The following is a 14,513-nucleotide window of genomic DNA, read 5'->3' as shown; positions in this document are numbered from 1 at the left end:
GGGGATACAACTGGAGAGGACGACCAGTACCTCGCCCAGGTGGCCTCACCTGCTATGCTGAACAGGGGCCTTGCGGGGGATGGGAAGATTGGAAGGGATAGACGAGGAAGAGAGAAGGAAGCGGCCGTGGCCTCAAGTTAGGTACCATCCAGGCATTTGACTGGAGGAGAAGTGGGAAACCACGGAAAACCACTTCCAGGATAGCTGAGGTGGGAATTGAACCCACCTCTACTGAGTTGACCTCCAGAGGCTGAGTGGACCCAGTTCCAGCCCTCGTACCACTTTTCCAATTTCGTGGCAGAGCCGGGAATCGAAGCCGGGCTTCCTGGAGTGGTAGCTAATCACACTAACCACTACACCACAGAGGCGGACACTTGTTTCTTTACTCGTCTTATTTTTTATTCATATCCTAGCCAAATTAACTTATTTACGTAATTATTTTTGTAATGTGTTCCTTGATTCAATACCACCAGGCGTTTTTAGGTGTTTTTTTTTAAAATGTCCACAACGAATGTAGTTATAAGAGCTTAAATGCTCGTAGCGGTGCTATGTGAAACAATGCGTTGACTCACATTAGCGCTCGTAATCGTAGAAAAAGGCAAACTGCTAATCTAATCGACCGTTTAACTATGATTAAGAAAGGATTGTAATTTTTAGGAATAAATACGGAATATATTCTACTTTGTATATTTTATTTACCTAAAATTCGTAGCTCATATCGCTAAGAGTCGAACCCCACTCTCGGCAGCTCTGGATATGGTTTTCATTGGTTTTCTGTTTTCACACAAGGCAAATGCTGGGGCTGTACCTTAATTAAGGCCACGGTCACTTTCTTCCTACACCTAGCCCTTTCCTATCCCATCGTCGCCATAAGACCTATCTGTGTCGGTGCGACGTTAAGCAACTTGTCATTGCCTTGCATATCCCTAAGATGTTTTCAACTCTAGTTTTCAATCAATCAATCAATCAATCAATCAATCAATCAATCAATCAATCAATCAATCAATCAATCAATCAATCAATCAATCAATCAATCAATCAATCAATCAATATATCAATCAATCAATATATCAATCAATCAGTCAGTCGCCCAGGTGGCAGATTCCCTATCTGTTGCTTTCCTAGCCTTTTCCGAAATGATTTCAAAGAAATTGGAAATTTATTAAACGTCTCCCTTGGTAAGATATTCCAATCCCTAACTCCCCTCCCTATAAATGAATATTTGCCCCAGTTTGTCCTCTTGAATTCCAACTTTATCTTCATATTGTGATCTTTCCTACTTTTATAAACGCCATTCAAACTTATTCGTCTATTAAAGTCATTCCACGCCATCTCTCCGCTGACAGCTCGGAACATACCACTTAGTCGAGCAGCTCTTCTTTCTCTCAGTTCTTCCCAACCCAAACTTTGCAACATTTTTAAACGCTACTCTTTTGTCGGAAATCGCCCAGAACAAATCGAGCTGCTTTTCTTTGGATTTTTTCCAATTCTTGAATCAGATAATCCTGGTGAGGGTCCCATACACTGGAACCATACTCTAGTTGGGGTCTTACCAGAGACTTATATGCACTCTCCTTTACATCCTTACTACAACCCCTAAACACCCTCATAACCATGTGAAGAGATCTGTACCCTTTATTTACAATCCCATTTATGTGATTACCCCAATGAAGGTCTTTCCTTATATTAACACCTAGATACTTACAATGATCCCCAACAGGAACTTTCACCCCATCAACGCAGTAATTAAAACTGAGAGGACTTTTTTCTATTTGTGAAACTCACAACCTGACTTTTAACCCCGTTTATCAACATACCATTGCCTGCTGTCCATCTCACAACAATATCGAGGTCACGTTGCAGTTGCTCAGAATCTTGTAAATTATTTATTACTCTATACAGAATAACATCATCCGCAAAAAGCCTTACCTCCGATTCCACTCCTTTACTCATATCATTTATATATATAAGAAAACATAAAGGTCCGATAATACTGCCTTGAGGAATTCCCCTCTTAATTATTACAGGGTCAGATAAAGCTTCACCTACTCTAATTCTCTGAGATCTATTTTCTAGAAATATAGCAACCCATTCAGTCACTCTTTTGTCTAGTCCAATTGCACTCATTTTTGCCAGTAGTCTCCCATGATCCACCCTATCATTTGTCCGAAGGGCTAGAACTGTGGATTCTCTTTCTGGTAAAACGTTGGTAAGAACTTCATCCTCCCCTCGAAAGAAATTTGTTTCCAAGCGGCAACTCTCAAGGAATCCCCTGCTCGACGCTACTGATTCTGATCCACTATGCCAGATGTGGCTCGTGGCAGACTGGTCACCCCCTGATCGACACCAAGCTACATGGAGACTTCTTGTGGGAGTGCTGCACACCCACATTCACTATCACCCAGTTCCACTCCGTTAGCTGCTCCTCTGTGATGAAAGACGGGGATCACAGCCTGTTAAGAAGGCGTCTTGCATTTCCACTATAATTATCTCTCGTGTTCGTAGCCACTGAGCCATACTCCAGCCAGCCCTGTCTCTAGAGATGTTGATTAAAAAAGAAAGCATCACACAAACGAACTTCAAATTACACCCCTCGTACCTCGTACCTCGTGTGATTGCATTTCGGTCATTAAGGTGACAGTTCGGAGAGACAAGATCTTTTCAGGTAATGTGTGGATTTAGATGATATTTTCATGGAATGATTTCCTCTTCATCTTCTTCCTTCGCTATTTTCAGGGATTGACTTCTTCTTCTTCCACGCTATATTTCAAGGAATGATTTCTTATTATTATTATTATTATTATTATTATTATTATTATTATTATTATTCCATAGCTATTTTGAGGGAATGATTTCTTCTTCTTCCACAGCTTTTTTCAAGGAGTTATTCTTCCATCGCTATTTTCAGGGAATTATTTTCTTCTTCTTCTTCTTCCACCGCTATTTTTCAGCGAACGTCTTCTTCTTCTTTCGCTAAATTCGGGGTATGATTTCTCTTCTTCTTTCTTTAATAATGTTATTTGCTTTACGTCCCATTAACTACTCTTTTACGGTTTTCGGAGACGCCGAGGTGCCGGAATTTTGTCCCGCAATAGTTCTTTTACGTGCCAGTAAATCTACCAACACGAGGCTGACGTATTTGAGCACCTTCAAATACCACCGGACTGAGCCAGGATCGAACCTGCCAAGTTGGGGGTCAGAAGGCCAGCGCCTTAACCGTCTGAGCCACTCAGCCCGGCATGATTTCTTCTTGATCCATCGTCATTTTCAGGGAATGATTTTTCTTCTGCTTCCATCGTTATTTTCGGGGAATGATTTCTGCTTCCATTACTATTCTCAGGGAATGATTTCTTCTTTTTCTTCCATCGGTATTTTTAGGGAATGATTCTTCTCCTTCTTCTTCTTCTTCTTCTTCTTCCATTGCTGTGTTCGATTTATGTCGCACCGGCAGACAAGTCTTAAGGTGACGATAGGAAAAGAAAGGCCTAGGAGTGGGAAGGAAGTGACCATGGCGTTAATTAAGGTACAGCCCCAGCATTTGCCTGGTATGAAAATGGGAAAGCATTGAATACCATCTTCAAGGTTGCTGACAGTGGGGTTTGAACCCACTATCTCCCGAATTCAAATCATCTACTAGTTCCAGTTTCGTGTTTCCGACCTGACAGTCAATTCTGTGAGGTTTCTTAGTTTTACGACAACGTTGAAATAATTATATTATATCGCAGTTGGTACATGTTGTATACAAGGAACTTAGTATACAGTAACACAACTTAAAATGTATTGCTTCTATCGTTTTATACAGTATTTACAACAAATATAATGAAACTTGTCTTGAAGCTTGATTGATTGCCCGCAGTTAATGCTGTTATTATATGATATACTGAAAGTCTGTGGCACAAATATATATTTACAAAGAGAGAGAGAGTCCTATATACACATTCAAACCTATCTTGAGGAGATAGTCTATTCCACTGGGAAATGTCCTTGGATAGTCGAAAACTATCTGCTGTGAGATAACAAGTGTAACTTGTAGAGAGAGTCGCGTTAGTATAATGCCTTAATTGGACTTAGACTTGCAAGGAACTTGCGTCAATATCTTAATTCGCAAAATGCTAAGATGGGCGTCGGAGCACTGGTGAGGACATGCGGGAGAAGCAGAATGCTTGACTCGGGGCTCGACGTGGCCACGGGAGTCAAGAAAGATGAGGCAATGTCCAGAGGTGAGACCTCACGGCCAGTAATCAGTCCACCTGTTCAAACACATTTTAAAAGAGGATGCCTCCGTGTCTGACTTGCGGTGTGGTCTGGTCGTTGGACACTGGGGTAGTCCTGGAGAGGCGAGGAACGTCGCTCCTTATATAGCGCTGGCTGACGTCACAGACGAGCATGCCAGGCGCAGTGCAGTCATCTCGTAGGCTCTGGAAACATCGGTGATGCGGCGGGTTGCGGAGCTTGTTAGCGCGGAGCGGGAGCACGGAGGACACACACAACAGTACAGATATGAATAGCTTTGCCATATGTCACGGAATTCATGCATTTGTATGATGTACAAAGAAGTTCGGAGCTAAGAGACAAAATTCCAAAAATTTTAACATTTCTGAAGTAAACTTCCGGTATTTTAACATCGTCATCAGGTGACTGTCACCTGTAATAATAGTGTGTGACTTCGGCTCGCCTGGCGGAGGTTTTTCAAGTTCACGCCCTTGGGCTACCTGCGCATTTGTGAAGTCCCATTGGTGGAAGAAAATTCACCATCCGGATTTTGGGCGACAAGGTAGGAGAGGTGGTGGTATACAGTTTATAATCGCTAGACTGCGTGCCGAAAGCCTGGAGATTCAGTTCCAAACACCTCCGCAGTGTTCATATGGAGTGAAGTTATATGACGTTGTTGGTGGTGATTCCTCCATCGAATGGGTGGAGATCTCAAGTCTTGAGCAGACCTCCTGGTGTTATTCGACTGGAATAGGGTATGTGCCCACACTGCGTCTCATCCTCTCCCTACCTCATCATTATCCTACATCCAGACCCTGAGGTCACCCATAGATGTCAAATAAAGACCTGCACCAGACGAGGCGAACATGTCCTTGAACATACCCGACATTAAAGACCATGCGCTAAATAAATAAATAAATAAATAAATAAATAAATAAATAAATAAATAAATAAATAAATAAATAAATAAATAAATAAATAAATAAATAAATAAGTAAATAAATACAGCCCACCTCAGTGGTGTAGTGGTCAGTGTGATTAGCTGCCAGTCCTGGAAGTCTGGGTTTCATTCCCGACTCTGTCACGAAATTTGATACGTGGTACGAGGACTGGAACCGCGGTCCACTCAGCCTCCGGAGGTCAACTGTGTAGAGGGGGTTCTATTCCCACCTCTACCGGGCGAGTTGGCCGTGCGGTTAGGGGTGCGCTGCTATGAGCTTGCATCCGGGAGATAGTAGGTTCGACCCCCCACTGTCGGCAGCCCTGAAGATGGTTTTCCCACTTCTAGCGTTAAAGAAAAAAAATCCTATCTCAATCATCCTCTAAGTGTTTTTTTCCGTGGTTTCCCACTTCTCTCCCAGGCATATGCCGGTATGGTACCTAACTTAAGGCCACAGCCGCTTCCTTTCCTCTTCGTTGTCTATCCTCTTCCATCTCCCCATACCCCCACAAGGCCCCTGTTCAGGATAGCATGTAAGGCCGGCTGGGCGAGATACTGGCCCTCTTTCCCAGTTGTATTCCCGACCCAAAGTCTCACGCTCCAGGACACCGCCCTTGAGGCGGTAGAGGTAGGATCCCTCGGTGAGTCCGAGAGAAAAACCAACCCTGGACGATAAACGGATTAAGAATAAATAAATAAATAAATAAATAAATAAATAAATAAATAAATAAATAAATAAATAAATAAATAAATAAATAAATAAATAAATAAATAAATAAATAAATAATAAAATAAAATTAAATAAATAAATAAATGAGTAAAAAAATAATTAAGGTCCCTTGTCTCCCACGTTCATTGCTTTATATATTCATCCTTGAATCGTGCAAACATTGGCACTTGGGTAGCATATCAGATGATACAGAACATTCCACCCTCCTCCTTGACTCCAGATGAAGAGCTGCCAACCTCCAGACTCAAGCGCGCTATTCGGTTCCCGCCGGCGGGCTAATGACCTGCTTCTCTACCCCACCTATCGTGACATTGATCTCCCTCCTTGACAACGACAGTTCACCTGAGGCTCCCTGCCATCTCGCCCTGTATGCCAGTATTGCAGTGCGTCGGGTCAAACCACTCATAAGGTTCTACAAATGTTAATATTGAATCCCAGAAAAATGCTTTTCAGATTTTGGAAATGAAAAGTACATTTGCCAATTTATGTTCTTGAGAGCAAGTCCCGCGCTCGGTTCAGCCGAAAGAACGTGGGTTCATTTCCCCGTCAGGATGCAAAGATATTTAGATTTATACTTCAGGAGAAATTAATTGCCTTGACTTTCTGTAAGCCTTCATGCAATGTTAAATCTTTTATTTTGCGTACTTTTTACCATGAACATGTAGATATATTCACTATAAAAGATGATATCCCTTCCTGACTGACTCACAAACGCTAAGCAGAGACCATTAAAGCTAGAGGCATTTAATTGTAAGATTATGAGTCGGTAGATGCACAGTGGGTTGTTGTCCCATAAGCTCTGTACTCTGACCGGCCAACCGAGCAGAGGAGAGGTGGTCACGGCTCTACCGTGGCTCTACGCCTCCGCATTCGGGAGACGGGCCTGGAGCACAGTGCTGCACTTCTCGCCTGGCCTCGCCCGTCGGATGTCCTGAGAATGGTTTTCCGTGGTTTTCCATTCTCCTGCACTAAGGCGAATGCCGGGACAGTTCGTAGTATAGGCCACGGCCGCCTACCCCCTCACCTTCTCCGCACATCTCCTTCACCGTAACAACTCTCCCGGCCTGAGAGACGGCGTAACCGTCTAAGAGGCCCGCCTCCCCCTTCAGGGGAGGAATGAAAACGTTTCGTAGTAGTAGTAGTAGTAGGAATATGTTCGAATACGCAGCGCCGGCTAAAGGTGGAGTGGGACCAAAACACGGATTAAAAACAAAAATTTAAAGTTTAAATAAATTTAAATGCCAATAAGAACACACAATTTTGTTGTTTTAAACGTGAGAAAACAAATAAAAGGTAGATCGTTTGTCAGTGTCCAGCTGAGAAGTATGACATTAGCGTTGTTTTTGTTGTTCCCAATTTTATACCAATTTTGCAACAAAGTGACACAAAGCTTACTCTACAAATGTACCACATTGCTTGCTTTGAAAGATACACCAATAATACACCAATTTTACACCAAGATTACGTCAATTTTCAACCATTATATTTGTGGGGTAAATACGAAGAAAACTGCACAAATTTTGCACTAGGTGATTGCACAAATGCACCCAAATCCTTGGTGTAACTTTGGACCATTTTTTAAGCAAATTTGGTTCAACAGTGGTGTTGACAATACAGAAGGTTGAAGGAAAAAAAATTGGTGTATTTTTGGCTTGAAATTGGTGTAGAAATTGTCTGATTAATGTACTCCATTTTTTTGTGTCACTATGGTGTAAAAATGCCTTTGCTGGCGGGACCTAGTGTTTACAGTGCACTATGTCTTCTGGTATGGGCTAGAGCAATTTTGTTACTTTCGTTGATCTGTCTCAGCTTTATCCTTGGCTTTGACAAAATGAAAGTGACTGAGGTATGAGTGATGCTAGTAATACCATTGCTTATGCAGCCAGTCCCTGGTATGAATGGTGCGAAAATATTGCTCATAGGGTCGGTTGGTGCATGCATTTCAGTGGGCTTGGCAGACTGATATGTAATAGCAACTTGTGGCTCGGTGAGGAAAGCAATGGGAAACTACATCACTCCTCATTTCCCTAGTACACCTCTTCAGTGACACCTAGGCCATCTATGACAGCTGATGGTGGAACTGTTGAGGATCCAACCAGCCTTCGGGCTGAGGACTAAACACACACACACATCGTGTAAAATGTCACTTCACTTGCACCAACTTTGTTGGTGTAAATCAGTGTGAAAAAATATGTGGTGCCATTGTGGTGCTTTTTTCAATACCAAATTAGCACCACAAATATACCACGTTTGCACCCATAAAAATTTTGCACCAATTTTTCACCATTATTAAACCAATTTTTGGGTGCAAAATTCGCCAACAGAGGGTGAAAATCAGGTTAGTCCTAGTTATAAAATAACCTGTAAGTTCCTAGTTCTGGTCTAAACTAAGTGAGGGAGGACCGGGATTCTGAGTCCCGGACCCCTCAATTGCTCCGAAGACCCAAGATCCTGTCACCGGGCGTGCCAAAGCAGTGCTAAGGAATGTCTTACGAAATTTTTGATTCTATAAGGTTGAAATGGGGTTATATTCGAAATTTACATGTTTAATTTTCTCGGCCACGAAATAAATTACAACTTCCCCCGTTGCTGCACTAGAGCATTCTTCATATAGATGCCTAAAATATGCCTGCTTTTTTAAAATTCTACTTTCAAGGGTATATTTTAATTTTACCCCCCTTTTTTCGATTTTCTCGTCAGTGAAATAAAATAAAACTTCGTTATTTTAATAATAATTTTTGTTTTTACGTCCCGCTAACACGTTCTTTTGGAGGTTTCCATAGATGCCGAGGTGCCAGAATTTAGTCCCGCAGGATTTATTTTGCCCTGCCAGTAAATCTACCGACACAAGGCTGAAGTATTTGAACAACTTCAACTACCATCGGACTGACCTACTCAACACGGCAATTTTTCTTTTTTTTGGGTACTAAAACATTCTTGTTCTTCTCCTTCTGCCACTTCTGCCACACCAGTGAGAACTGTGTTACACATGTGGATTTCGTAATGTTTTACGGCCGGATGCCCTTCCTGATGCAACCCTATGTGGAAGGACATCATCACTATTGCGTGTTTCTGTGATGGTTGGTGGTATGGTGTGTTGTCTGATTATGAAGAGGAGAGTGGTGGGGCAAACACAAACACCCAATCCCTGAAGCAGAAGGATTAATGAGACGTGATTAAAATCCCCGACCCGACCGGCAATCGAAGTCGGGGCCCACTAAACTAAAGGCCTGAACAGTGACCATTCAACCAAGGAGTCGGACTTTTGTACTAAAACGTTCTTCATATAATTTCCTAAAATACGATTTCTACATTTCTTGAAATTCTACTTTCAAGAGGTGAAAAGGCTTGAATAACATTTTTTACGGCTTCTAATTAGTTTTTTTGCCACAGGACTAGATTTAATTTTAAAAAAATTATAGTCCGTCTCTGTGGTGTAGTGGTTAGCGTGATTAGCTGCTGCTACCCCCGGAGGTCTGGGTTCGAATCCCGGCTCTGCCACGAAATTTCAAAAGTGGTATGAGGGCTGGAGCGGGGTCCACTCAGCCTCGGGAGGTCAACTGAGTAGAGATGGGTTCGATTCCCACCTCAGCCATCCTCAAAGTGGTTTTCCGTGGTTTCCCACTTCTCCTCCAGGCAAATGCCGGGATGGTACCTAACTTAGGGTCACTGCCGCTTCCTTCCCTTTTCCTTGCCTGTCCCATCCAATCTTCCCATCCCTCCAGGACACTCCCCTTAAAGCGGTAGAGGTGGGATCCCTGGCTGAGTCCGAGGGAAAAACCGACCCTGGAGGGTAACCAGATTAAGAAGAAGAAAATAATTATAATATTATTATTATTATTACAATCACATGCCGCTACTGCTGTTGCTGTAAGCTGAATCTCTCTCTCTCTCTCTCTCTCTCTCTCTCTCTCTCTCTCATTTTCACTAGACGACAGCCTTGAGTAACTGTTTAATATGAAAATCTCTTCATCCTAAAATTTGATATTTCCTGTACAACATCTTGACTATAGGACCAAACAGGGATTTTCTTTTTCTTGGAATGAGTGACGTTCAGAATTCTTTTCACTAGTTAAAAAGTTGATCATCTTATTTACTTAACTCAAATAGCTCGCTGGGGAAGAAGAACTTGCCAACTTATAGACTCGTAATCCTCTTACATCGCTCAGCAAACTTTCTGCCGATAAAGTACTTGGTAAGGCGGTTTTAACGCACCACTTCCTTGTGGAAAATCAAATTTTGTTATTGTAAAAACGAGGGAAAGAGCAGCAGATGCTCCAATATTGTCATACAGTCGAGTTGCTGGTTATTTTCTGAGTCATGTCTGGGCGAATGGATCATTTAATAGGCGCCTGGTCCATATAGCTCTGAAAACTGAAATTACTTGTTACCTAGGGATGGGATAAACTGAATTTTTCTTCAAGAAGCTGTCTCGTTCCCTCGTTGGTAGAGCAGTTCAAAAACTGTTTGCTTGAGGTTGTGTCTGGTTCTGCTTTCTGCTAGTTGTGAACTGGTAGTGGCAGAGTATTGAGACTGCTTCGCAATTACGGTTGTTTAATTTCCATCGTGTTTATTATAAATGCTCAATGCTGCTTTATCCGGAAAGATTTATGATTAGATTTATACTAAACAAAAACTCACTACGTGTACTTTTTATTATAAAATTGGGATTATTAGATAAACTGGGTGATCCCTGTGAATTGACACTAGGTTATAATGCTTGTAAAAAGTGCTACTTGTAGGAAAGTTTAAAAACAGTAAAAGTATTTTTAGGCTTCATAAAAAAACGAAGCAGTAAAATGTAAAATAATACCAGGGAAAATTGTGAAGCATGTTGCTATAAATAAAGCTTGTGGACAGAAAATTTTACTTAACTCCCCTCAAAATATCTTAAGCGTACATAGTGATATAACAATAGGATGTTTCTGAACACTGTGAAAGTGGGCTAGTAATAGGAGTTTATACAAAGAAATAAGCTCTTGATATGAACTTACCTGAAAGGCTCCCAAATAGAGAACGAAGAGGTATGGTGTGGTGGCTAATGGGAATATATATAAAAATAAGGGCCTGAGAGAGAAACATAATGAAAATCATTGTTTACTCTGCAGATAAATAATGGAAGAGGCGCATATATTTAGAGTATGTAGGGGAACTGCTGCCTGCTGTCATTTCTTGGTGGATACAGTACTTTTGCATCCATCTCTTGGCACAGGCCAGAGTAAAGTGTGGCTTCCACCGAAGTCCCAGTCTCATCCATGGCTGTGACAATATGGAAGCTGCTGGGGTATGGGTGGTGCTGAGTAATGACATTCAGAGCACAACTAGTGCATCTGAGTGTTATGAAAGGTGCTGCTCACAGGGTCAGTCGTGCTGCAAGTACTTTGACTCAGTGAGGAAAGCAATGGCAAACTACCTCACTCCTCATCTTGCCTAGTACGCCTCATTTTGGTGCTGCCATTGGTTTTTGGGGTTTCCTTATAACCGCATAACCTTTGGTGGTTCTATTTGAGGATCCAACCAGCCTCTGGGCTGTTGACCTGACAGACTGATGCACTTAAAATTAAATATTTGGGTGGTGAACATCAATCAAAAATAGCTACTTGGTAAACGCATTTATAAATATTATGGCAGGTTTTATCAATAAAAATTGAGGTTAGGTATACACGTAATTCCTAATGAGGTTGAGAGGGAGAAAATATCCGTGTAAGATCCATCTGCGGTATTAAAATGTGTAGAATATGGAAACTATTGAAGTACAGGCATGTTCAATTGCCAATCAATTACTTTCCCAAAATCAAAGAAGGGAATCAAATTTCGCATGTTCTAAATTGAGTATGCAACATGTCGCGTAGATCACGACGATACCAAGGCTACCAACTTGAGGGTGTGCATTGCAGTGAGAAGTTTCGCAACGGCAAGGCAGATAAGCAGTAGCAGTCGGGGCAGATTCAGCAGAAGCTGCTTTATGCTGTGCTTTATTCCATGTTCCATAAGATTATTTTTGCACAGAAGAACGAAGCTGCTTCGTATGAAGCTGTCATAACAGGGTGTTTTCTGAAGCTGCTTCAAGCTATTGTTACCGTACGCTCTTTGTTTTTTTAAATAGTACTTTTGTTGTAATAATCGAATGTGTATCACACTTCGGCATGTTTTTCGTTTCTCACGCAATCTCCCGCATTTTCCCCCTTCCTGGTTGGCAAACCTCCCCGATTGGCACTTTTCTACGTTGACAGGTCTGTTACGTTGACCGACGTTCCCGCAGTTTACGGTATCATATGTTTCTTGTCCCTGGCACTAGACGTCCACACACGTAACCGTATGATTTGACTGTTTCAGGGTCGATTGAGTCGACGCTATCGCGCGAAGAGTGGTGCCCCGACGCTCGTGCTGTTGGAGGCGGCGTCCGGCAAGGTCATTACAAGCAGTGGGTGTGAGCGGCTGGAGACAGACCCTGCTGGAGAGAGGTTTCCATGGAGACCACGACCCGTACTGGAGGTGCTGAAGTCTGGCGGACTGATCACTTCAGAGAACACTCCATGTCCAGCTATACCTCAGGGAACCATCACTGGGCTCTACTTCTCAGCGCACTGGGTGAGTGACAAGTTTTTTTTTTCTCCTTTCGATTTTTCCTATTCCTAGCCAACGTACGTAGCCGTGTTGAAACACCGGATCCCGTGAGATCCCCAAGTTAAGCAACACTGGGCGTGGTCAGGATGTGGATGGGTTGCCACGCGTTGTTGGTGGGGGTTACGGAATGGAGGAGCGGAAAGGAACTGGCCACCCTACCGTACCTAAAGTCCGGCTCAGGCACACCTCTACGGAGGTTCAGACCTGCCTTCGGGCAGAATACACCCTTACCTTACATATTCATATTTACATTTTACTTCCTTTTCCTCTCATTCCATGCTTTTCCCCCGTGCCTTCATTCGGTTATCCTTTCCCTTCTTACTTTCTTTCCTTCACTCCCTCCCTCCTGTTTTCTTCCTTTTTCCTGCTTCCTTACTTTCTTCTTCTCTTCCTTCCAAATTTCTTTCTTTCTTAATATTTTTACCCTCCAGGGTTGGTTTTTCCCTCTGACTCAGCGAGGGATCCAACCTCTACCGCTTCAAGGGCAGTGTGCTGGAGCTTCAGACTCTGGGTCGGGGATACAACTGGGGAGGATGACCAGTACCTCGCCCAGGCGGCCTCACCTACTATGCTGAACAGGGGCCTTGCGGGGATGGGAAGATTGGGAGGGATAGAGAAGGAAGAGGGAAGGAAGCGGCCGTGGCCTTAAGTTAGGTACCATCCCGGCATTTGCCTGTAGGGGAAGTGGAAAATCACGGAAAACCACTTCCAGTATAGCTGAGGAAGGAATCGAACCCACCTCTACTCAGTTGACCTCCCGAGGCTGAGTGGACCCCGTTCCAGCCCTCGTACCACTTTTTCAAATTTCGTGGCAGAGCCGGGAATCGAACCCGGGCCTCCGGGGTTGGCAGCTAATCACACTAACCACTACACCACAGAGGCGGACCCTTCCAAATTTCTTCTTTCTAAATTTTCCTTCCTTCCTTCCTTCCTTTCTTTCTTTCTTTCTTTCTTTCTTTCTTTCTTAATTAATTAATTAATTTGTTTACCCTCCAAGGTTGGCTTTTCCCCCGGACTCAGTGCGGAATCCCACCTCTACCACCTCAAGGGCAGTGTCCTGGAGCGTGAGACTTTCGGTCGGGGATACAACTGGGAAGGAGGATCAGCACCTCGCCTAGGAGGCCTCACCCGTACCCCTTGTGGAGGAGGGGGATGAGAAGATGGGATAGGCAAGGATGACGGTAGGAAGCGGCCGTGGCTTTATGTTTAGTAACATCGCGGCATTTGCCTGGAGGAGTGAGAAACTACGGAAAACCATTTCGAGGATGGCTGAGGCGGGAATAGAACCACCCTTTACTCAGATGATAACCCGAGGCTGAGAGGCCCCCGTTCCAATCCTCGTATCACGTTTCAACTTTCGTGGCAGAGCCGGGAATCAAACCTGGCCCCCCGGGGTGGCAGCTTATCACACTAACCACTACACCACAGAGGCGGACCGACCACTTCTTACTTGACTTTCTTCCTTTCATTTACTTCTTCCCTTTCTCCTATCTCTTCCTTTCATGTTCCCTTTCTATATATTCCCTCCTTCCTTCGTTTCGTCCTTTTCCTCTCTTCGTTCCGTCCCTTATCCTTCTTCTCCATTCTTTACTTTTCTCATCGTCTCTTCCTTACTATCTTACTCCATTTTCCTCACTTTCTTTTCTCCTTTCCTCCCGTTCTTTTCCACCCTTTATACCTTTACCTACCTGCTTCCTTTCCTCTCCATCAATGCTTCCCCCTTCTCTCCAATTCCCAGTCTTTCCTTCCTGCCTCCATTTATCTTTTTCTTCCTCACGTACTATTTCTATGTCCGCCTCCATGGCTAAATAGTTAGCGTGCTCGTCTTTGCTCGACGAAGTCCCGGGTTCAACTCCCGGCCGGGTTGAGGATTTTTAATCTTCATTGGTTAATTCCGATGGCTCGGGGGCTTGGTATGTGTTTGTGTGGGGCGTCTTCGTCATTAGGATTCATCGCAGGTATGGCACCATCCTCACAGGCCCGGCCTATCTGGAGGCCACACGC

At 43.4% G+C, this 14,513-nt stretch overlaps 1 protein-coding gene across 1 annotated transcript in view; it reads left to right on the top strand.

Annotated features, from left to right (window-relative positions):
• LOC136886053 (nucleoredoxin) overlaps window positions 1-14,513 on the top strand; it is a 490,502-nt gene that overhangs the window by 247,163 nt on the left and 228,826 nt on the right. Inside the window, exon 2 of the mRNA XM_067158780.2 lies at window positions 12,219-12,473. Coding sequence (XP_067014881.2) covers window positions 12,219-12,473 — 255 coding nt within the window. The remainder of the gene's footprint in view (window positions 1-12,218; window positions 12,474-14,513) is intronic.

The sequence above is a fragment of the Anabrus simplex genome, chromosome X (assembly GCF_040414725.1).
Source record: "Anabrus simplex isolate iqAnaSimp1 chromosome X, ASM4041472v1, whole genome shotgun sequence".
In the NCBI taxonomy this organism is placed as follows: Eukaryota; Metazoa; Arthropoda; class Insecta; order Orthoptera; family Tettigoniidae; genus Anabrus; species Anabrus simplex.
This window is presented reverse-complemented; position numbering and strand designations above follow the sequence as displayed.